The 23,916-nt window shown below is 46.8% G+C and overlaps 1 protein-coding gene and 1 long non-coding RNA gene across 5 annotated transcripts; both read right to left on the bottom strand.

Annotated features, from left to right (window-relative positions):
• Positions 1-3,097: 3,097 nt before the first annotated feature.
• Positions 3,098-3,747, bottom strand: LOC141028066 (uncharacterized). Its single transcript, XR_012190309.1, has 3 exons — positions 3,619-3,747; positions 3,459-3,516; positions 3,098-3,370 (listed from the first exon to the last, which is right to left on the bottom strand). It is a non-coding gene; the product is annotated as an uncharacterized lncRNA (long non-coding RNA).
• A 3,823-nt stretch (positions 3,748-7,570) lies between these two features.
• Positions 7,571-23,130, bottom strand: LOC109745073 (uncharacterized). Of its 4 annotated transcripts, none has more exons than XM_020304210.3 (21): positions 22,905-23,130; positions 20,599-21,936; positions 19,751-19,825; positions 19,601-19,635; positions 19,415-19,493; positions 19,206-19,295; positions 19,050-19,125; positions 17,988-18,063; positions 17,604-17,738; positions 17,212-17,310; positions 16,450-16,551; positions 16,224-16,370; positions 15,437-15,529; positions 14,860-14,908; positions 14,651-14,762; positions 14,146-14,444; positions 13,987-14,072; positions 13,862-13,917; positions 10,194-10,236; positions 8,493-8,708; positions 7,571-7,684 (listed from the first exon to the last, which is right to left on the bottom strand). In XM_020304210.3, the coding sequence occupies exons 2-20, from the start codon at positions 21,926-21,928 to the stop codon at positions 8,535-8,537; spliced, it is 3,156 nt and encodes a 1,051-aa protein (XP_020159799.1). In that variant the 5' UTR covers positions 21,929-21,936; positions 22,905-23,130; the 3' UTR covers positions 7,571-7,684; positions 8,493-8,534. The 4 variants fall into 4 exon arrangements, with proteins under 4 accessions (XP_020159799.1, XP_020159798.1, XP_073362020.1 ...); XM_020304209.3 differs by having other exon boundaries at positions 17,988-18,066; XM_073505919.1 differs by lacking the exons at positions 7,571-7,684; positions 8,493-8,708 and adding an exon at positions 9,561-10,009.
• Positions 23,131-23,916: the final 786 nt, after the last annotated feature.

Consider the following 23,916-nt stretch of genomic DNA (forward strand, 5'->3'; position numbering starts at 1 on the left):
TCTCAGTTGCTGCATCAAAGCGGACACCGCTGTTTTGGTTGGTGCTCTTTTGATCTTGGGCGATCGTGTAAAATGTATTCCCATTTATCTCGTATCCTTTGTAAGTCAATACAGTCGAAGATGGTCCCCTGGACAACGAGTACAACTCATCACAAACAGTGGTGTCACCTCTGAGACGTGTTTCCAACCAACTGCTGAAAGTCCTGATGTGTTGACATGTAATCCAGTCGTCACACTGCTCCGGGTGTTTGGAGCGCAGACTGTTCTTGTGTTCATCGACATACGGGGTCACCAAGGTAGAGTTCTGTAGAACTGTGTAGTGTGCTTCAGACCAAGAATATCCGTCCCTGCATATTATTGAGTTCCCCCCTCCAAGCGTGCCTTTTCCAGTCAGTCTCCCCTCATACCGCGATTTAGGGAGACCTATCTTCTCAAGGCCAGGAATGAAGTCAACACAAAACCCAATGACATCCTCTGTTTGATGGCCCATGGAGATGCTTCCTTCTGGCCTAGCGTGGTTACGGACATATTTCTTTAGGACTCCCATGAACCTCTCAAAGGGGAACATATTGTGTAGAAATACGGACCCCAGAATGACAATCTCGTCGACTAGATGAACTAGGACGTGCGTCATGATATTGAAGAAGGATGGTGGGAACACCAGCTCGAAACTGACAAGACATTGCGCCACATCACTCCTTAGCCTTGGTATGATTTCTGGATCGATCACCTTCTGAGAGATTGCATTGAGGAATGCACATAGCTTCACAATGGCTAATCGGACGTTTTCCGGTAGAAGCCCCCTCAATGCAACCGGAAGCAGTTGCGTCATAATCACGTGGCAGTCATGAGACTTTAGGTTCTGGGACTTTTTCTCTGGCATATTTATTATTCCCTTTATATTCGACGAGAAGCCAGTCGGGACCTTCATACTGAGCAGGCATTCAAAGAAGATTTCATTCTCTTCTTTCGTAAGAGCGTAGCTGGCAGGACCTTCATACTGCTTCGGAGGCATGCCGTCTTTTTCGTGCAAACGTTGCAGGTCCTCCCGTGCCTCAGGTGTATCTTTTGTCTTCCCATACACGCCCAAGAAGCCTAGCAGGTTCACACAAAGGTTCTTCGTCACGTGCATCACGTCGATTGAAGAGCGGACCTCTAGCTCTTTCCAGTAGGGTAGGTCCCAAAATATAGATTTCTTCTTCCACATGGGTGCGTGTCCCTCAACGTCATTCGGAACAGCTAGTCCGCCGGGACCCTTTCCAAAGATTACGTGTAAATCATTGACCATAGCAAGTACGTGATCACCGGTACGCATGGCGGGCTTCTTCCGGTGATCTGCCTCGCCTTTGAAATGCTTGCCTTTCTTTCGACATTGATGGTTGGTCGGAAGAAATCGACGATGGCCCAGGTACACATTCTTCCTGCTTTTGTCCAGGTATATACTTTCAGTGTCATCTAAACAGTGCATGCATGCGTGGTATCCCTTGTTTGTCTGTCCTGAAAGGTTACTGAGAGCGGGCCAATCGTTGATGGTTACAAACAGCAACGCGTGCAGGTTAAATTCCTCCTGTTTGTGCTCATCCCACGTACGTACATCGTTTCCATTCCACAGCTGTAAAAGTTCTTCAACTAATGGCCTTAGGTACACATCAATGTCGTTGCCGGGTTGCTTAGGGCCTTGGATGAGAACTGGCATCATAATGAACTTCCGCTTCATGCACATCCAAGGAGGAAGGTTATACATACATAGAGTCACGGGCCAGGTGCTGTGATTGTTGCTCTGCTCCCCGAAAGGATTAATGCCATCCACGCTTAAACCAAACCATACGTTCCTTGGGTCAGCTGCAAACTCAGCCCAGTACTTTCTCTCGATTTTTCTCCACTGCGACCCGTCAGCGGGTGCTCTCAACTTCCCGTCTTTCTTACGATCCTCACTGTGCCATCGCATCAACTTGGCATGCTCTTCGTTTCTGAACAGACGTTTCAGCCGTGGTATTATAGGAGCATACCACATCACCTTCGCAGGAACCCTCTTCCTGGGGGGCTCGCCGTCAACATCACCAGGGTCATCTCGTCTGATCTTATACCGCAATGCACCGCATACCGGGCATGCGTTCAGATCCTTGTACGCACCGCGGTAGAGGATGCAGTCATTAGGGCATGCATGTATCTTCTGCACCTCCAATCCTAGAGGGCACACGACCTTCTTTGCTGCGTATGTACTGTCGGGTAATTCGTTATCCTTTGGAAGCTTCTTCTTCAATATTTTCAATAGCTTCTCAAATCCTTTGTCAGGCACAGCATTCTCTGCCTTCCACTGCAGCAATTCCAGTACGGTACCGAGCTTTGTGTTGCCATCTTCGCAATTGGGGTACAACCCTTTTTTGTGATCCTCTAACATGCGATCGAACTTCAGCTTCTCCTTTTGACTTTCGCATTGCGTCCTTGCATCGACAATGACCCGGCGGAGATCATCATTATCGGGCACTGGTTCCTCTTCATCTTCAGCAGCTTCCCCCCTTGCAGCATCATTGGGCACATCGTCTGGTTCCTCTTGATCTTCAGCAGCTTCCCCCGTTGCAGCATCACCATATTCAGGGGGCACATAGTTGTCATCGTCCTCTTCTTCTTCGCCGTCTTCCATCATAACCCCCATTTCTCCGTGCCTCGTCCAAACATTATAGTGTGGCATGAAACCCTTGTAAAGCAGGTGGGCATGAAGGATTTTCCGGTCAGAGTAAGACTTCGTATTCCCACATGTAGGGCATGGACAACACATAAAACCATTCTGCTTGTTTGCCTCAGCCACTTCGAGAAAATCATGCACGCCCTTAATGTACTCGGAGGTGTGTCTGTCACCGTACATCCATTGTCGGTTCATCTGCGTGCATTATATATAATTAAGTGTGTCAAAAACCATTACAGAACATCATGAATAGATAATTAAGTGACCAAATTAATAGAAGTTCATCATCACATTAGAACCAAAGTACATACATAGTTCTCATCTAACAACATATATATAGCTCTCCAGAGCATCTAATTAATTAAACCATACATTGAAACTATGTAAAACTTTGCAATGCGAAAACAAATGCGATCATAATCGCAACCAAGGTAACAATTGATCCAACGGCATAATGATACCAAGCCTCGGTATGAATGGCATATTTTCTAATCTTTCTAATCTTCAAGCGCATTGCATCCATCTTGATCTTGTGATCATCGACGACATCCGCAACATGCAACTCCAATATCATCTTCTCCTCCTTAATTTTTTTATTTTTTCCTTCAAGTAATTGTTTTCTTCTTCAACTAAATTTAACCTCTCGACAATAGGGTCGGTTAGAATTTCCGGTTCAACCACCTCCTAGATAAATAAAATCTATGTCACGCTGGTCGGTATATTTGTCATAAACAATAAATGAATCAAATAGTTATAAAAAGATAATATATACCACATCCGAATCATAGACAGGACGAGGGCCGACGGGGGCGGACACCAAAACCATCGCACTATGTAATAAGAAGGAATAAAATAATAAGAAAATTAGACAAGTATCTATCTAAAGTAAGAATTTTTTTCTTTCAAAAAGAAGATAAGAACAAGAGGCTCACCACGGTGTTGCCGGCGACGAGATCGGCGCGGGCGGTCGACGGCGGTGAAGACGGGAATGGGACGTGACGGGCCGCTAAACCTAGACAAATCTCAAGGAAAATGGAGCTTTGAGGTCGAGCTTCGAGAGGACAAAGCTTAACTAGTGTGGCTCGGGCATTTCATCGAACACCTCATGTGCATAGGAGGTGAGCTAGAGCACCACAAAGCCCTCCCCTCGCCGGCCAGAGAAAAACAAAGCACTGGAGTGCTCTGCTCGCGGGCGAGGGGTATATATAGGCACCTCATTGGTCCCGGTTCGTGGCATGAACCGGTACTAAATCCGAGCCTTCTGTCCCGGTTCATGCGAAGAACCGGGACAAATGGTTGTGGGCCAGGAGCGAGGACCATTAGTCCCGGTTCGTGGCTCGAACCGGGACAAATGGTTCCATACGAACCGGGACCAATGCCCACGAGGCCCCGGCCGGCCCCCTGTGCTCACAAACCGGGACGAATGCCCCCATGGGTCCCGGTTCATGACTGAACCGGGGCTAATGTGAAAACTGCCCTGTGACCTATGCCCTGTTTTCTACTAGTGCAACCTCAGGGAGCCCTTGAGCTCAGTGTCTGGCCTCATCGCAACACCTCCCCTCGGGAGAGTCGCGCGAGGGGGCTGGGCACGGGGGCTGCGCTCGGGTCACGCCCAAGCCTACGCCACCCAGCCAGGTCCCCCAGACCTGGTCGTCGCGCGCCCCTCCCAAGCCGAGCCTCAGCGAGGGCAAAGGTATGAAGGTCATTTGAGCGTCAAGGGGGACTCCTGAGCATCGCGACTCAGGAGCCTGACTGGCCACGTAGCCCCTCACTCCTTGGTCTCGTCCTGGTGATCCGGACGACCCAACGGCGGTTGAGGCATGCGCGGGGTCGGGCCCTGCTAACGTAGAACACAAGACTTATTCCTGCATTTCCTTTCTGTAAGCTGTTCGCGCGTTAAGGGTGACTCCTGAGCATCGCGACTCAGGAGCCTAACTGGCCACGTAGCCCCTCACTCCTTGGTCTCGTCCTGGTGATCCGGACGACCCAACGACGGCTGAGGTACGCGCGGGGTCGGGCCCTGCCGACGTAGAACGTAAAGCAAATGGGAAGGAAATTGCAAAATCTCAAGCAAATATTACAAGACATATTGTTCTCCCAGTACCAAACGCAAGTTTAAACGCCTCCACGAGGCATGGTCCATTTTGCAGAAAGTAAACAAGAAAGGAGCCACCAGCAAGTCATCCCGTCATCCTTGGACACCACCGTTGGCTGCAAGGGATGCTTCTTCTTCAACGGCGTCGCCTTCACCTGTACCGCCAGCCGGAGTTGCAGGATCAGTAGCACCACCGGTCGAGGGCGCGGGAACGAAGGCACTCGACAAATACTCTTGGTCGTCCCCGACCAAGAGGCGGATAGCCACAGCCAGCTCCTCTTCAGACAAGGCCTCCGGACTCAAGCGAAGCTTGTCTTCTTCGCCCCCAAGCGTCCACAAGGGGCGCGAGCGCGCCTGGAGCGGAGCCACCCGCAACATCAGGAATTCTCTCAGGAGCATGGCCCTCGTCAGCTTCGCCGCCTTCGCGTTGCCCGGCTTCAGGTCGGTGGTCATCTTCTCCAGCACTGACTTCGCCCGGTCGTCAGTAAGCTTCGCGCGGGACCACCCCTCGTCAGACTGGGGCATCTTCGTCGGCAGCTTCAACCGCGGGTGGACACACTTGGCATCCATCATGACCCACTTACTCCTGAAGCCCTCGGCCTTCTTTCCGGCCTTCGAGATCGCGTTGGCCTTGCCGGCTGCAACGAAGTTGGCGCACCCAGAGGTGTGACCGTCATTGATTTGGAGGAAGAAGAAGTGGCGCAGCAGTGCCACGGACGGCATCACCCCGACATACGCCTCACAGTAGAAGGCAAAGATCGACAAGAGAAGAACGGAGTTGGGATGGAGATGGAGGGCCTGCAACCTGTAATGACGGAGGACGACATAGAAGAAGTCGGAGAAGGGGGGAACCAGACAACGCTGCTCATGCAGAAGGGGTAGAAGGTGCTCTTTGAAGCCTCCGGTTCGGCGGAGCCAGCCCGGAGCTCGGTCTTCCCCTTCTCGTTGTTCTCCCCCGCCGTCAGCAGGCGCGTGGTGGCGAGGTTCTTCTCTGAGACATTGGGTGCGTCCAGAGCCGGCTCGTACCAGGCAGGCGGCGAAACGGCCTTGACTTTCGGGGCGCCATTGGTCGGAAGCTCGAAAGGGGATTGAAGCAGATCTGGAGATTTCGGAAGCAAGGGGCGAGAAAGGGGATCTGGAGCAAGACGAAGGAAAGCAATGAAGGCAAGCTTTGCCCGCGCCAGCCTTTTTGTCAGACGGGCAGGTGCCGAGGCAGCGTGGGGAAGCGAAGACGCCCACGTCCAATCAATCGCCACGCGTCAAGCGAGGCCGCAGGCTGTTGGGGCCCACGGCGCTCCGCACTTGCCCTTTGGCTTCGCCTCGAAGCCAAGTCCGAGCGCGCCTTGGGCCCGGGGGCTACTGTCGGCGCCCTGGGAACGGGGATCCCCAGACTTGCCTGCCTGCGGCCCAGAGTGTGGCTCCACCAGCGGCCCTGTACGGCCCATCTTCACCAGCAAACACTCAAGACCCTCGCGAGGGGCCAAGCCTCGCGAGGCGGACGACGCAAGACCTCCTCAGGGGCGGCCTCACCAGGCCGGCTCGCGAGGAGTGGAGAGATCAAGGCGAGGGACACCTCGCGAGGTTTCTATGACGCAAGCCATGACGACTGGCGCCATCGCGCGCAGTGTCCTCGTCTCCACTTTGGTGCTAAAGAGGCAAGCGCAGGCGAGGAGTCCCGAGGCATCAGGCAAAGGTTTCCATATCGGTGCAACAAGACCAAGGCCAGCAGGACGACAGGACGGAAGTCACCGTGGAGCCCAAGACGGCGTCACCACCAGAGCCTTTGGCAGGCGAAGACCACCTTTAGTTAGGATAACCTGTACTAGTTGTCTCCCTTCGAATTTGGCCGTTGTTGGATCCCTTCCCGCTCAATATTTGGGGAGAGGACCAGGGCCTCTATAAATAGGAGTAGCCACCACCATAGGAGGCGTCTTGAGATCATTGGATCGGAGCCATTCCATCCATAGCCACACACAAGCTCACCGAGCACAAGAGCACCTCTCCTCAGGAGGCTGTTCTTCCCTTGTAACTGTTCATCCTCAGCCCAAGAGGCAATCCACCACACCACACTATAGCAGGGTATTACACCACATCGGTGGCCCGAACCAGTATAAACTCTTGTGTCTCTCTTTCTGTGGGTTCGACGCGCTAAGCTTTGAGATCGCGGTGAGTGTGAGGGCGTGATTAGGTAGGGAGAGATCTTCGTGCACACCCCAGTGTTCGAACCTCAAGGGTTTTGCCGGAACCCGAAATCCGACAATCACCTCCAACAAGTAGGGGTTGATTACCCTCTCGAAGAACTTGTCCTTGAAGGATCTTGGTATAGCCATGGGTTTGAGAGGGTCGTCTGGGTCAAAAATTTACAACCGGACAGTGATCCAGCGGCCCGTCCGGACGTACGAGACGTCCGGTAGTTAGATGCTCTTATTTGATTGTATCATCCCACGTATGCGCCGGTGGCGCAGTCACTAGACATAAACGGCGGGGGGTTGTGGTTGGGAATAAATAAATTTCCGGGACCGAGAGGTGATAGACTGCGAAAACCATCCCAAATTGCAGGTTGTCTGGGGACTGGGGAGTACTCCGCCTTTTCTCTTCGTACTAGTACAAGCTCCGCATCGGAGAGGCAAAGCAAAAGCGTCACGAGATCCAACCGCCGGCAGAGCCGGAGCAGCTGGGATCTCGAGCGCCAACGCGAGACCACCACGTGTGGCGGCGCCACCAAGTGCCTGACATGTGGACCGGGCGTATGGTTTGCCCGCTTGGCATGCATGGGGGACGCGTGCAGGCTTCTCGGTGCGGGCTGCGAGTAGAAAAAAAATCTCTGGCGAAGAAGATATGCAGTGAGCTCGCAGGCAGGATCACGTGCGACTTCTCTTACTCTTTTCTGCAGAGGCTGGGGCCTGAAAGAGTGAAAGTTTCTATTTTAAAACATAAAAAATGGAGCATTCGCAGCCACCCATAATAGTACAGTGGAAGAACAGAGAGACAAACATATCGCTGCGAACGTGATTCGTTTCGTTCAGATATTTTTCTTTTCTTTATTTTCTTCTGCAGGAGAGTTTTGAGTCGCTGTACCGCACGTGTAATTTTGAGACAAAACAGCCGGTGCTTTTTTTCTGCCAACAATGATGGAAAACAGAAATGCTAAATACGGTCTACGTGCGTAGCAAACCCTTTATCATGGCAAATCTGAATTTTATTAGCCAGGAAACAATGAAACCTGTTGGAAATTATAGCAAAATGGTGAAGTGGATTAAGGGGCTTTTTGGATTGTGACTATATTTGCCTTATGTTGTCACATTATTTTTGTCACACTTGCCTAACTTGAGTTGCTCAAATTGTTAGCCACACTTTGGCTTGCCTAAGGGAATCTTGCCACACTCTTTGTGTCTATGACATCTGGGGTTCACTGCTCATAAAAAATTTTCTTGCCTTAGGTGTGGCTAAAACCAAACACCCACCTAACTTGGTCAAACTTGCCTAAGGTAAGATGTGGCAAAGTGTGGTAATATATGGCTGGAAACCAAACAGCCCTAAGAGCTTCAGACTGCATCGACTGCATGTGCTAGTTCAGATGGATTTGTTAGGAACCCGGTGGAAACGCACCGGTTTATTGCGCACGCGTGCACACACATACGGGAAAAAACAAGCACCGGAAATGCAACTGTTTCAAACATGAACAACAACTGGCACTACGGTGTACGATACCTGTGTTCATTATCATCCCTCTGCTATCTTGGCGTTAAACTGTTATGCGTCGAAAGAAACATGTAGGTGCTCTTCATACAACTCAAGGAGATCTGAATACACATCTACCATGTGTGTTGAGATATAGTAGTAGATAGAATTTGCGGAGCAGACCCTGAACTTATCCGTCTGAAGAAACAAAGGGCCAGAATCTTGTGCAACAAGGCGTATAATAATCTGCAAAAAAGTTCGCACGGTACAAAGATGCTTTCACAACGAGAAAAGGAACTGACTCAGAAAACAAGATATTACGGAAACCGATCGATGACTCACTAGGAAAGCGTAGCGTTAGCATAACCAATGGCGTGCATGCAAAGGAAGAAGGGGCAAGTGAAAGTTTTCCCACGAAAACCGTGACAAGGGTACCTTTCTAAGGCAAAAGGGAAGAAGATGAAGAATCCGTAACTCGAGTTGTCTCAAAAAAAAAAAAACTCCCTCGAAAAGAAAATCTCTCAAAGGCACGTGCCATTTTCTTGACAGCTGCTTTGCTTCCCGTCGCGTCCCTTCACACGCCCAATAATTTGTTTGAGTATGCCGTTTGCATGGACGGCTGCTATTTTCCATCACGAGAAAAGAAAAAAGATTGATAATTTGACTGTTCATAGCGGTCCTCAGTCGGAACAGTCCACACGGACCCGTGAGCCCGTCCGCCCGTGTTACTGTACAGGACACGGCAAGGATTTTCTACCCGTGAAAAGGAAGGTGCTGATGTTCGGTAACAAAATAGCCCCATTTATTTTCGGTAATATTACTGCGCTGACGTTCTCTCGAAGGTCATGGCAAAACGAACGATTCTCGTAGCAATTTATGTAATAGCAAGGATGGCAGATTCCTTCAAGAAGCACGACAAATCCTAGAAAAAAGAACTAGACCGATTTGCCATCCTCACTGATGAAAACTGCAACCCGCTGACAACACAATTTGCCATGTTCCCCAGCGAAAGTTCGCTGGTTAAGCTGGTCCTCTCTTCTCCTTTTTTTTCTTTCCTCCCAAACAATTTAACTAGTTGATTCATGTGCACCGCTACAGTTTACAGTAGCATCATATTTAGAGGGATAGTTGTTTTTAGTTTACGTGTATATTCAGTTATTGACCCGCCACCGCTACCGTAAAGGAGGTTTCTTCCTACATCAAACGTCTGATGTTACTTACCATGCACAGTGCCAAACCATACATCTACTTACTGCAGGCGCCTAGGTTCTACCACCAATCCACCATCCCGAGGGGTCAAACTCCCGCTTAAACCGCCCCATAGGTTAGTACTATTAGTACGTAGTTATGGACTTCCGCTGCCGGTGTGGTGTACTGGTGTCAGTCATGCCATTCAATCAGATCCATCCGACTCCCAGGGAAGAGGTGCTGGCGATGGGGTGGATCCTGCGATGTATAGCGCTGAGGCCGTGGTAGAACTCCAACTCGTCCGTCAGGCTCCTCTGCTTCCGTTGCCACTCGCGGAGTTCACCCATCAACCTGTCCGCCTGTTCAGCGGCGATTGAGCACGTCAGCCTTTTGGAATCTAAGAGGATCAGGTGCCTCCATTTCCGACATTCAAAACACCAGAGCCATCTAGTACTAGGTACCTTTTTTTGTACTTCCAGATACTACTCTACATTTTACCTCCCCGCAAAAAATATGAAAAACTGCATTTTACCAGCAACTTACCTTGCTTCGGAGAGTCTGCCCGGCCGCCTCGAGCTCGGAACACCTTCACGGCATTTTTTTGGCAACAATCATTACACATGGTTTACAAACAATGAACAAAACATATAACAAACTGTTTTACCTTGTGAATCTAAAAGAAAGTGCATGGACCCAGCAAAAAGCAAATTGCAGGGATGACACATTTGTTTTAATTTTTACCATCTCTGTGATACAAACTACGTACCAAAAAAAGTGCCTCTACAGTCCACAACCCACGTCCAGTAAATCGAACAATCAGCCCTTAACTACACTTTATCGTGCGGATCATTGCTGAAACTAAACAGAGCAAACTACTGGCACAGAAGTATGTGAATATATGGCATCCTAGAAAGAAAAGCGCAGGTCTATCAAGAAAGAAAAATGAATCCAGATTTACAAGCTTTAGCTGACCCAGTGTATAACAATGAACTGTGCTTTTGGTCCCTATAATCTGCTATCATGCTCAGTTTAGTTATCTACGTCCAAGTCGTACATTTTAGACATATATTCAAAGTTGCCTGTCAACTTGTCACTGTTATTATACGGATGAACGAAAGATGAGATGATGCAACCATAGGTTACCTACATATGAGATAACATATGATAGGAGCTGGGTTCCTACCGGGTCTAGCTCGTAGGTTGTAGGGGTGGAAGGGGGCTTGACGTGGAGGAAGGCGAGGTCGCCGGCGTTGGGGCGCCGTCGTGAGAGAGAGAGAGAGAGAGAGAGAGGGCGCAGGAGGCGACGGCTAGGGTTAGGTCTCCCGGCTCCCTTCAGGAAGCCGAGCAAATATGATTGCTTCTGCTTAACTTCAAACGAGTCCTTACATGAGTTTATATAATCTCCAAATACAATAACTGGGGTAAGCCCCTAATAACGATAAGATAACTGGGCCAGGCCCCTAACTGCCTGGGTTGTAGTATATGCCGGTCATAACATCTCTCCCCGCCTGCACAAACAGCTCGTCCTCGAGCTGGAAGGCGGGGAAGCGCTTGCGGAACTCCTCGAGGTGATAAACGGGCGCCAAACACCTCCGCGTCAACTGGGGCGGGCAGGTCGCCGAGGCCGGCGGTGGCGGTGTCCTCCTCAATGTAGTCCGCAGCCTCCAGGTAGAAGAGTCGCGGCCAGACGTGGCCGGGCATGTAGGGCTCGTCGCAGTTGAAGAACAACCCTTGGCGGCGACGCTCGAGTTGCTCGGCCGGGGTGAGCCGGCGGAACGGGCGCGCCGCGGTCCCGGCGAGGGGCGCCGCGGAAGCCCGAGCAGGCCGACCCTGCGCGGGAACTTCCGGCCAGGGTGGCGGCCCAGCGGCCCGGGGCGGTGATGCCTGCTGGATGGCCACTGCACGGCGCTCGAACGCGCGGGCATAGTACATGGCCGTCTGAAGGTCCTGTGGCCCGCGCATCTCCACGTCCACGCGGATGTGGTCCTGTAGGCCGCCGACGAAGAGCTCAGCCCGCTGACGAGCCGAAACGCCGGGGGGTGTGGCACGCCAGTGCCTGGAAGCGGTCGGCGAAGTCTTGCACTGTGGTGAGGAACGGAAGGCGCCCAAGCTCCGCCAGACGGCTCCAGCGTATAGGCGGACCGGAGCGCAAGAGGCACATATCGTGGAAACGCTCCCATGGTGGCATGCCGCCCTCGTCCTGCTCGAGGGCGTAATACCAAGTCTGGGCGGCGCCTCGTAGATGATAGGAGGCGATCCAGGTGCGGTCGGACGCAAGCGTGCGCTGCCCCCTGAAAAATTGGTCGCATTGGTTGAGCCAATTCAGGGGGTCGACGGTGCCGTCGTAGGTCGCGAACTCTAGCTTGGAGAATCTCGGCGGTGGCTGGGCGTGGACAACGGGCGGGTATGTGTCATCCGCGCGGAACAGTGAGGGCGACGGCGCCGAGTGTGCGGGCTGTAGAGTACCGCCATGGAAAAGGGGCCCGTCCACACCATCGTAGGGACCCGCAGCACCCGAGGACCCGCCGTACTGCACGGTCGGGGGCGGCGCCGGCGGTGACGGCACGTGTGGCTGTCCTGAGGCCATCGTGTAGACCGGCTCGATGGACCCGGCGAGCCAGGCCGGTAGCGGAGATGGCGACGGGGGGAAACGGACCTGGTGGATGGGCACCCCGGGCGCCGTCGACGGAAGGCCCGACCCCGAGATCGCCGGTGGCTGCTGCTACGGCAGCGGCATGATGGATGCGACGGAGGTCGCCAGTGGTGGCGGCTGCCACGGGAGCTACTGCGGCCCCGTGATGGTGGTGATGGGGGCGGGCGGCTGCAGCCCATAGTGCCCCGCGAGGAAGGTGCGGATGCCATGGACCACCTGAGCCAGGTCCCGGATCGCCGCCGTCATCTCCTCCGGGGTGAGCATGGCGGGGGTGGGCTCGGGTGGCGTCCAGGCGGCGGAGGAGACCGGCCCGGTCAGGGACGGCGTGCTGGCCGCGGTGGTCATCGGCGACAAAGAGGCGACCGGGAGTGGGAGGGAGGGGTGGGCGGTGGCGCGGACATGATCGAGCCTGAGACACCTGATACCAGATTGATAGGAGCTGGGTTCCTACCGGGTCCAGCTCGTAGGTTGTAGGGGTGGAAGGGGGCTTGACGTGGAGGAAGGCGAGGTCGCCGGTGTTGGGGCGCCGTCGCACGAGAGAGAGAGGGCGCAGGAGGCGGCGGCTAGGGTTAGGTCTCCCGGCTCCCTTCAGGAAGCCGAGCAAATATGATTGCTTTTGCTTAGCTTCAAACGAGTCCTTACATGAGTTTATATAATCTCCAAATACGATAACTGGGCTAAGCCCCTAATAACGATAAGATAACTGGGCCAGGCCCCTAACTGCCTGGGCTGTAGTATATGCCGGTCATAACATACTATTATAGAGCACTAATATCCAACAGTACTAAGCCATAATCAACAAAGGATCAGATCCTTTTGCATCAAATATCAACTTTTTGTTTCAACTGACCAAAGTAATCACTTCTGTGTGTGGCCACTCAATGTTCTAAACAACCATCGAAAAAAAGGATCAACTAAGAAGCAATGCTAAAACTTAATGGTCGACAATTTAAGCATGCGTGTTTGATTATACCCTTCTTTACCAAACTATGCCTACGGCTTAGCAATTTATGCCGTTATTTGGTTTGTCTTTGCCTTGCCCTATGGAACTTATCCATGCCTTAAGGGATCTCCCAAGTAGTCCCGCCAGATCATGGGTGAGTAACTCCAGTCAATTTTTCATTCCCAAGCGTCCCACGTTGTTTCCCAATGACAAATAACAAGTGTCTATCACGTTACCTTTCCAAATCATGCTTGCTCTTGTGATTATGTTACTTAATGATGAAAATTGGTTTCACGTCTCATACTTAGAGAATTATAGATTAATTCATATGATAAACCGGCTAATGATACCAAACCGTTTGCTTACCTATGCTATCGTCATTCTTTCATCGGGATTCAGTTAATGAAGCATACTAATGGTCACACTAATATCATTAGCCGGTTGTTGTTTCAAATGTGGTATATGTAACCCATTAATTCATACATTATAATAGGTGTAAAATTAAATATGCAAATAATGGTGATTGTTGTTTCAAATGTGGTATATGTAACCCATAGAATTGAAAGTGGAATAAACAAAAGCTAAAAACATGCTAAGAAAGATTTCATTACTCACTCGGCCTTTAGCATCATGTTCTGACAAAGTAAGAGACTGCTCCTTTCCTCTCCTATCTACAAAAAATGCAATAAAAAAGTTAAAACTATTTATTACCATAAAAGTACTCCTAACAGATTTCTAACCTCAACAACATTGACGCCATTTGTGTTGTGCCTTTTTTGGGCCCTCATTTCAATCATCGAGCCAGAGTTTCTTCTTTTGCACGGTTCTGCTTGGAGTACACTAATCAGAAAAATATCAAGGGGATTCATCGAAGGGGGCGAAAGATATCTGAAACCAACCAGTTTGCTGGGGTGTGCTTGGCATATATAATGAAGTCCTCATATTTCTCCTTGCTAAAGAACATGCACCATAGTCCATTTGATCCCTCAAGGCACCAACATGCAAAGGATTTAATGAGTTACCTCCATTGAAACAGGAGTTCAACACTCCAGATGCCTTGGCTCTTGAGTTCCTGGCATAAGTTGTTGCTGTAGCTTGGGCTACTGAGCTGTCATTGGTAGCAGCAATAGATGTATAATATGCTGGAGGAAGAGATTTTGTGACTGGCTGGTAGCCAATCAAATGTGCATGGTGCCTCCTGCCACAAATAGATGGTGGTTATAGTAGTCATATTTTTTCCAAGAAAATAACAGTACATATATAAGAATGATAGGAAGATATCAGAGCATGCATGCAGTAAAAGAAAAGGGAAGTGTGCATCTGGCTGGAAGGTGAATGTAATGTAAATATATCTGTAAATGACCAAAGGCTGGGAATACAGCTGTAAGCACTTTCAGAACTTACCAATACTCCATTGTCATGTCTTTTAATCTCGTCTCAAGTCTCTGAAAAAGTTCCGTCTTCTCAAAATCTTGCTTATCATGTGTAGGTCGTATAAAGTTCGCCTCCAAAACCCCTAGGAAATAATGTTTTATTCAACACTAAAAATACTCTGGTACTGAAATTATAGCGAAACCCAGCAACAAACTAAAAACTGCAATAGGAATTCATACCAGCAATGCCTCTGCCTCGACCTCTCTCAGAGCCTGCAGCCCAAAATGGCTGAACAAAGAAACTAATAGATTAAAATAATATGATATGCTAGTATTTAGCATGCTGAAAAGCATAAGTCAGAGAAGGTGGCTGAACTGCCATGGTGAATAACATTTTTTAATTTGTAATATCAGAAATTCAGAATATCCATCTGGAAGGAAATTTTGGTAACAAGGAAACACATTATAACAAAGATGATGAATCACCTTAGATAAAAGAGGGATCATCTAAACACCCTATATGGTTTAAACGAACATCTATAAAACCTGCCTGAAAGGAAAGTCCCGCAATGAGGATCCTTTAAAGTGTACCCTCATTGTAATCAGCCCCTCTAGTAAGTTCTCAACTAATCTGTATTGGACATTAATATCGTCCATATAGTAACTAATCTGGAGTCTGTGCTTTTGTAATGCTTCTACTTAGCAATTGCATTATTATTATACAAATTTCTTGTTTCCTGAAACAACTTACAAGGACAAATACTATGCAACATATGACAATTTAAAAGCAGTGTGCATGTGGATGAGCTTATTTTACCAGAATAAGACGGTTCCTATGGTAGACATTAAATCCATAGATATCCAGGTGTGGAGCACCTTTTAAGAAGCCAATTGAAGTAATGACATCAACCTGATTCAAAACAGATGCATTAGGTGCACTACATACTTTCCAATCATCCAAAATAATTGTACTTAGATGGGTGCAATCTATATTTCAAATAAAGTTCCCTGAGCAATGTCTAGAATGACCAATGAAATGCTCAGTGCTTAAAAAGAATGATGTTGCAGTTACTCATGAGCTTAAAAGTCGTCTTAGAACGCTTGCAGTCACCATTTACAACTTTGGCCACCAGTGTAACCAAAATATTTTGATTTTTGCATGCAAATGTTTCTGAAAGAACTTGTGAAGTGCAAGTGTTATTACCAGACTTGTCATAAAATATTTTTCGTCACATCATATTTGATAAGTTTTGTTAACAATGTAATATAACAAGTCATAGTTAAATATGCATACTGGAGATCATATCAATGCCCAATACAAGTACTCCCTCCGTTCACTATTATAAGATGTTTTGGATATTTCAATATGGACTATATACAGACTGAAATGAGTGAACAAACACACTAAAATGCGTCTATATACATCCGATTCAGAAAAAAGTCAGAACATCTTATAATAGTAAACGCAGGGAATACAAAATAGTACAGCTGGTAGTTAAGTTGCTCTGCAAAACTACCATTTTAGTATTAGAAAAGATGTGCATAATGTTAGTAGATGTACAGCTGAGATCAGTTCTAAACTAAGTTCTCTAGAACAAACTAACCTGTACGCTTGTTCCAACTTGTGGTTGATATTTGATACATTCACGGTATATGAGGTCCTTTATAATATGATGAGGTTCAACAGTTCGTCCACACAAGATGACTTTAAAGTGTTGTGGTAGACGAAGGTATAGTATAGATGCATAAACCTGGTCATGTTTAAAATAGTCAGTCATTCCAAAGAAACAGATGTAAGTCTCGGATATATATTTTGTGTTTGGAACTTACACGAAGTGAATATCGAAAGCGATTTGCAATATGCATATGATTCAACCTTTTCACTTTCGCGCGTTCTTCTGGTATCTTAGGCGCTCCTGACATCATAATATCCTGCACCACCATGTGACAATGTTGTCCTTTAGTGAAAATTTGTACAAATGACTCGGAGAAAGGTAAAGCAAGCAGCACTGTGAAAGTGTGAATGAATTACAACTATAATTCATTTCTATACTGCATGAGAACAGTATATAGGATTACTGGTGGTGATTGTAGTCACAAGGGGTTCAGTGATCAACATCAGTGATTCGACATTTACTGAGCTAATTTCTTTGATGGTTGTTAGCCCGGCAGGGCTATGGACAGGGGTGCGTGGAAGCTTGCTATCCATGTGCCAGAGCCATGAGTTGGTTGCGAGATCTTATGGGTTTCACCTCTAGCCTACCCCAACTTGTTTGGGACTAAAGGCTTTGTTGTTGTTGTTGTTGTTGTTGGTTGTTAGCCCGGCAGGGGCAATCAGGTGATACAAGTAAAAAAGTAAATATTTTATATATCTTCCAACAACAAAAAGGTGAAAGAACTCTATTCTTAAAGCAAATACTACAGCTTCCATTTCTATAAGATTAGAATATATTCAACTTTTCCATCAAATATTTTTCAAGTGTTGCATGAACTAAGTAATGTTTATCCTTAGTTTTGAAGTACACCATAAAAACAAGGAATACTGAAATTTGAAATCTATGGAGTAGAGTCGCCGAGAGAAACAAATGTCACCTCGTCATCAGTTGTAAAGTCAAGCTCCATTTCATCCACATCATTGAGCCACAAGTTGAATACAACAATTTTTGTGCCATGGCATCCCATGTCCTCAAACTGTCAGCATGTGGACCAGAGTAAGTAGGAAGTAATCTTGTACAAACAAACCATTCCAGATATACAGAAGAAAAAAACTGTATAGCTATTGCATTTCAAAACGAAATCTAGATATTCACCATGAAAATATTGCTTTTAGGGTATAACACTACTAAGCAACCATAGAAGTAACCAGTTACTATCTGAGCACACCGACATACAATCAATTGGTTTGGGACAAATATTTTCAAGAGAAGTCATGTCAGAATTGCAAAAAATGATTAACTGGATAGGTAGAGAGAGTAGTAACTTACTTGATTCAATAAATCATCTTCTGTAGAAAATTGAGACCACCTCAGAAGAGTGGACAAATTGGAAGAAAAATGTTTTTCACCACGGTCCATTATCCTCTTGAAATTGCGGGATGAAGGATCAAATTCATAGTCAACCTATAAGAAAAATAGCATTAGTTGTTTAGTAGGAAATAGCACGGTATCAAGGGTCTGTGTCAGTTAAAATCCTACATCCACAATTCCACATGCTAATTAATCTTCAGAAGACATTATTACCAACATCAAGCTATTATATTGGAAACAAATGTCAGTTCACTCTTGTCCAAATACTAAACAAAAACATGGTGATGTGGCTGTAGATGCTACATTAATAGTGTCATAAGTTAATAAGTTTAATAAACTGACCACTGGCACTAATATGTCATCGCAGCCGGTTCCTTTGAGGAATGTGTAAGAGAGCAGCCCAACACTTCGTGTCAATCTGCTGCCATATCAATGATTAAACTAAATGGTTACCACAATATAGTAGATAAGTTTGGATAGCGAGTTAGCAAGACATCAGCAAAGATGCTCAACAGAATGACATCACAAGTTATATGCTAAAAGCCTTTGGATAGCGAGTTAGCAGGACACAGCAAAGATGCTCAACAAAATGACATCATAAGTTATATGCTAAAAATTGGCAACTCTTTGCCAATTTTTGAGAGATTGGCAAAGCAAGACGGTACCTAACCAAAATTTTCGCCAACCAGTTTTTGGTAACCATCCAATCATGCTCCTTTATATCTGTTATCTATATCTTCTATCTATCTATTATCTATCACCTATTATATCTAGTGTAAGAATAACTTTGAATAACAACCGTTGGATGAAGCCGATCCGACAGTAGAGAGGTGGCAAATCCGAGTGTTGCTGACCGTTGGATTTCTCTTATTAGAACAGATTCTGCCACATGTACTATCTAGAAAATTCTATGGTTGGGTTAAGCCTTATGGACATTTTGCACAAAACTTAAAACACACTTCTACTTCGTTCTAGACTTTCTTTGTTCAAGGCTATGGATGTAGCTTCATAAATCATATTTATCTTTGCAGATAGAGTAGCTATTGTTGTTATTTCCTATGAAAAATTGCAATATGAGGTACCCAAAAAGACGCCTAGACAGAAGCACTCGATATATTTTACCCGAGTTTTGCATCTTATAATTTATGCATATAGCTCAAAATTTTCATTTTCCCACTATAATGCATGCCGATCTTTGATTGTAATTTTATTATCTGAGCTCTCACGTGCATTAACTTGCTAGTACATTTTAGGATGGGAGGTTTAACAGAAAAACAAAGTACAATCAATTTGTTCCATATTGCATTTTATCATGATAATTTAGAGTGTCGAAACAAAGTTCCCATATTTGCTAATGTCAGAAAGTGGATAGGAAAGATGCTGCATTGTTAAAGTAGGACAAACCTATTAGCTTTTCTGCAGCTGAATATGATAGCATCTGCCCCAAGCCTCATTGTGCTGGTTTTGAAGCCATTTCCATCTGTAAATGTAACCACAAGTCAGTGACTATTTAGCAATGGAATAATCAACATTTTTAAGCGAGTTCACAAAAACTATTACATTGTCCAATTGATGAATTCGTGCATTTATTGGAGAATCCAAAGCTCAAACAATGTCGAAGATACTCAGGACTCATACCGCCTCCATCATCTTGAAAATAGGATTCAAGAAATAAGCTACAGAAAATACTACATAAAAATTATATAGCCAGTGCAATGTAAATTATATAGCCAGTGCAATGTGATAGTACATATCTATCTGTATGCTACCTTGTATCATTAACGAATACTCTCCAACAGGAGAATATTTCATTTTATCTATTTTCACATAGGTTGCCCCGTTCTGCACCTACTCCACGTTCCGATGCAAAACAGAGGAATCAAGAAACAAAATAAAGCATGAGAATCACAGATAAAGGTGATACTATTTAGTGTTCATATATTTGAAGCAAAAACCTCATCAACAGCGTTGTCGAGCAGTTCTGCAATAGCTGTAGCAAAAGAGTTAAGCATACATCAATCTAGAGTCCAGATTTCACTAGAAGGGGCATAGACATACAAAAGCAGAAGTGAAGTGCCAGCTTTACAGATATCACTACGACGTACCACCAAATACCCACTTGTGTGACGTAGCATTCGAGTGAAGAAACTTGGGATTAATCCTTAAGCAGTTCTGGCCATCTAATCAAATTGCAAAATTAAATGGTAAGAAGTAAGAACAAATAGAAAATGGAGATGATGTGCATGCAGATAGGATGCTGTTGATGCTAACACGCATATAAATAGATGTTCCCCACTGCTTGCTCCTCTTACCCGAATGGGGCCATATTGAACCTGCCAGTGCAGGTTTTCCTCTATTTTTTATGTTAATACAACAGAGAAAGAGGCTGGGAAAACATTTAAACAGAAGACCCTTAATTCATTCATGCATAATGAACTCTGGATACAACCTCACAATTTTAGGGATGCCTTATCACCTTATGTAATAGACTATTTAATAGTGGAAACATCTCTCTATTTTGTGGAATATATTCAACGAAAATAAACCAAACCATAACAATGAAATAGACCAACTAAAGATTAAAGTAAACAACTTGGTAGCCAAGGTAAACCATGAAGGACTCTTACATCAGTGGCAGTGTAGGTTGGATGCAGCTCTGCCATATATACAAAAATACAGCAAACTAATAATAATCTAACTAGTAGATACTCTGAGACATGTAAATGTAATACAGCAAACTTTTTTACTTAACGTAAACACAATTCTCAGTTCCATCTTCCATGTAACAGGGAACTGCGTGTGAGCAAGTTTCAGTCCACCAATGGGAGAGCGGAGTGGACAAGCAGGGGAATCCACCCAACCTGCCATGATGGACACTCTAAACGGGACAGGCAATGTTTATTGGTGGGACTGTTAAATAGAGTCCTAGGCTTGGAAGAGAATAAGAACATACTGTTGATGGAAGCTCGGGAAGCAACCTTGTACCCCCCAGCCTTCCAGAATTGCCGGGGAAAAGGCGCCACAGTTGCGATGGGAGGGGAATCTATCAATGCATCTCTCTTGTGACTCTGTTGCGCTGTCCTTAGTGAGGATGTAGTAGCACCTTGTTCTGTCATTGACAAGGATGATGAAGCAGCTTGTCGTGTCATTGACGAGCATTCAGCAGCTTTGTCTTCATGGTTATACTGCATAGCCTCTTCAGCAAAATCACCTGCTGCTACACCTTCTGTAAACGATGATGGGGCACCTTCGACTGCATTTCCAGACTGCTTAGCCTCTTCTACGCAATCAACTGCTGTGACAAAATCCTGCTTTCCAGACTGCATAGCCTCTTCACTGCAATCGCCTGCTACGACACCTTGTCCAGTAGACGATAATGGGCCAGCTTCAGCTGCATTCTCGAACTGCATGGCCTCTTCTGCGTAATCAACTGCTGCAACAAAATCCTGATTTCCACACTGCATAGCTTCTTCACTGCAATAACCTGCCACAACACCTTGTTCTGTTAACGATGATGGGCCAGCTTCAGCTGCATTTTCAGACTTCATGGCCTCTACTGCGTAATCAACTGCTGCAGAAAAATCCTGATTTCCAGGCTGCAAAGCTTCTTCACTGCAATCGCCTGCTGCAACACCTTGCTCTGTAAACGACGATGGGCCAGCTTCAGCTGCATTTTCAGACTGCATGGCCTCTTCTGCACAATCAACTGCTGCAGCAAAATCCTGATTTCCAGGCTGCATAGCCTCTTCACCGCAATCACCTGCCGCGGCACCTTGTTCTGTAAACAATGATGGGCCAGCTTCATCTGCATTTTCAGAATGTGTGGCCTCTTCTGCGCAATCAACTGCTGCAGCAAAATCCTGATTTCCAGACTGCATAGCCTCTTGTGCAACATCACCTATTACAAGAAACTCTTCCACACCATTAGCAGCAGCAAGAAACTCTTGTCTTGGTACCACTGTCTGAGGTGCCCCGCCTTGTCCATGAGGTGCAACAAACTGTTGTCTATGTGATGTCGTTGCCCCCTGAGCAGCATCCCCTTTCCCGTGAGCATTCCTATCCTCTTCAACGTCAGCTTCTTCTGTGGTTAAATCAACAATTTCTACTTCCAACTGAGCTGTCCCATGTACATGAGTATCCAGTTCTTCTTTCACTATTGTGGGAGGAAATTCTTCTTTGACTTCTGTTGAAGGAAATTCTTCTTTGACTTTTTCTGGAGGAAGTCTTTCTTTGACTGTCACCTCCTCGTCATCAGACAACTCAATCCAGTCCAACAATGCCATTGCTTAACCTGAAGCAACTAGATTGAGTGAGTAACAAGCATGCCAAACGAAGGACAAACACACAATCCAGTTCATCAAACAATTAAATGTAATAAATGGTCATGAAAACAAAGGGCACGCAACATTTCCAATGGTAACTCTATGAAAACGAAGGGCACGCCATATTTCCAAAGGTAACTCTATTCTATTATCTTTGGTACAGTAACAAAAGCCATCGAGTTAGTGGTGATGGGGGTTTCACCTTGCTGGATGTTATGTGGATTGATCTGTGAAATGTGGGTACATGTGAATCGGCTATACAATTATCAATTTTCCACAGAATTTACAGATTTGGGGAAAATCATGTCCGCACGCCACAGGCGCTGATATTATTTGTGTATGATGGATTTCATATGGTCTTTCGGGGCTTCAATTTTTGAAGCTGCTGCGAGTACGAAGTTATGGAGATCCGTGTGGCCAATCACAGCAAAGTTAGCTAAATGTGATCAGCGCGTAATAATTGGGACCGATCTGTACACGTGTCAGCCAATCAGGGCAAAGCTAGCTAAATGCGATCAGCGCGTAATAATCAGTCGCGCTCGTGACGAATAAGACGATGGAGACAGAAAAATCCATTTCAACCCCTCTCACACAGGACAGGAACAGAGGAAATCAGCGAGAGCAGAGCAGTAGAGTTCAGTAACAAAAAAAAAAACACCCCCAAATCCACCAGCAAAAACAGAAGCTGAACTCCATGAAACCCTCGAGTTTGGGGAAAGCAGGAATCGGCGCCCCCGCCTGCCTAACCTCCCAGAAATGGAAACGAAAAAAATACTGGCACAAATGCTCCTCCACACGACAACCAACAACGGCAATCCAAGAGAAAAGCGGCGGGCTGGACGGGTTCCGACTCATCGTCAATCGCACAGGGAAGAGCGTGCGCCGATTGCTCGCGGCGCGCGGAGGAAACAATCGAGAAAAAGCTAGGGTTCCTCACCCCGAAACAAATCAATGCTGGTCCGCGCCGTCGTCGCCGGCCCGCTGAGGCGAGGGGAGCGGAGGAAGAATAGCGACGGCGAGAGGAATTCGGCGGAGGTGGCTTGCTTGCGAAGGCGGAGGAGAGGGTTTTGTTGGGAGGGGTTAGCGGAGAAAACGCAACACACACTCCGTCTGTTGTGGGCTGCGAGGGTGGTGGGTGTGGACGGGACTGAGCGTTGATGAATGATTGAAGGGAGGGAGGTAAAAGCGTGTGTGAAGCGGCATAAAAAAGAAGACCACGCCAGGAGTGTAGGAGTAAAAGCGCGAGAACTTTCGCGGAAGCCGCCCGCCGGTCATAAAAAATTCAACCAACTTTCTTTTCCGCCCATCCCAGATTTTTTTGCTGTGCACGTCTACCTTGTTTTCTTGAACACGGTACATCATACGTACGCACACTCATCTCTATAAGCGCACCGACCCATATTTTATCTTTATGAGCATTTCGAAGAGACTGAGTCGGCACATTATTCTGAGATTGATGAAGTTACCACAGACACGTCTTCTTCCACAAAAGTATATCGTCAAAAGGACTGAAATAAATTTAAAAAAATATGAGCATCAATGTCAAATTTGAGTCTTAAAATTTCGTGGGTGGGAATACCATTGTCCTCTTAATCATCTACCTACAAATTTGTTTGCGTCTATACTATTTTCATTTTACTCGCCTCAAGTATCTCGACTGATCATGTGAGTAGATATCAACACAGCCACACAGGGCTACGTTTGTTCTTAGAGTACGGAAGAGTAAGATAAAACATCAAGGCCGCGGCGGGCAATAGTTTCGATACATGACCAATGACATGGACAGAAATGGCCACGCGGCGCCCAATTAGCTTCAAAAACTATGATGATGAAGATAAGAGCATCTCCCCCTCCCCCCCCCCCCCCCACACACCCACCTCCAACAGGTCCTCAAGGCGTCTTTTTTATCGCCGGCGCAAAAAAATCGCCAAGTCGCGCCCTCAGGAGTT

Source organism: Aegilops tauschii, chromosome 7, assembly GCF_002575655.3.
Source record: "Aegilops tauschii subsp. strangulata cultivar AL8/78 chromosome 7, Aet v6.0, whole genome shotgun sequence".
Classification (NCBI taxonomy): Eukaryota; Viridiplantae; Streptophyta; class Magnoliopsida; order Poales; family Poaceae; genus Aegilops; species Aegilops tauschii.

Bases quoted from the DNA above. Each gene is read 5' to 3' on its own strand.
- LOC109745073 (XM_020304209.3), bottom strand. From the start codon at position 21,928: ATGGCATTGTTGGACTGGATTGAGTTGTCTGATGACGAGGAGGTGACA. The intron at 18,067-19,049 runs GTTTGTCCTACT...TTGATATGGCAG, and splicing joins AGCTGCAGAAAAGCTAATAG to CAGATTGACACGAAGTGTTG. The intron at 17,739-17,987 runs GTCAGTTTATTA...TTTTTCTTATAG, and splicing joins ATGACATATTAGTGCCAGTG to GTTGACTATGAATTTGATCC.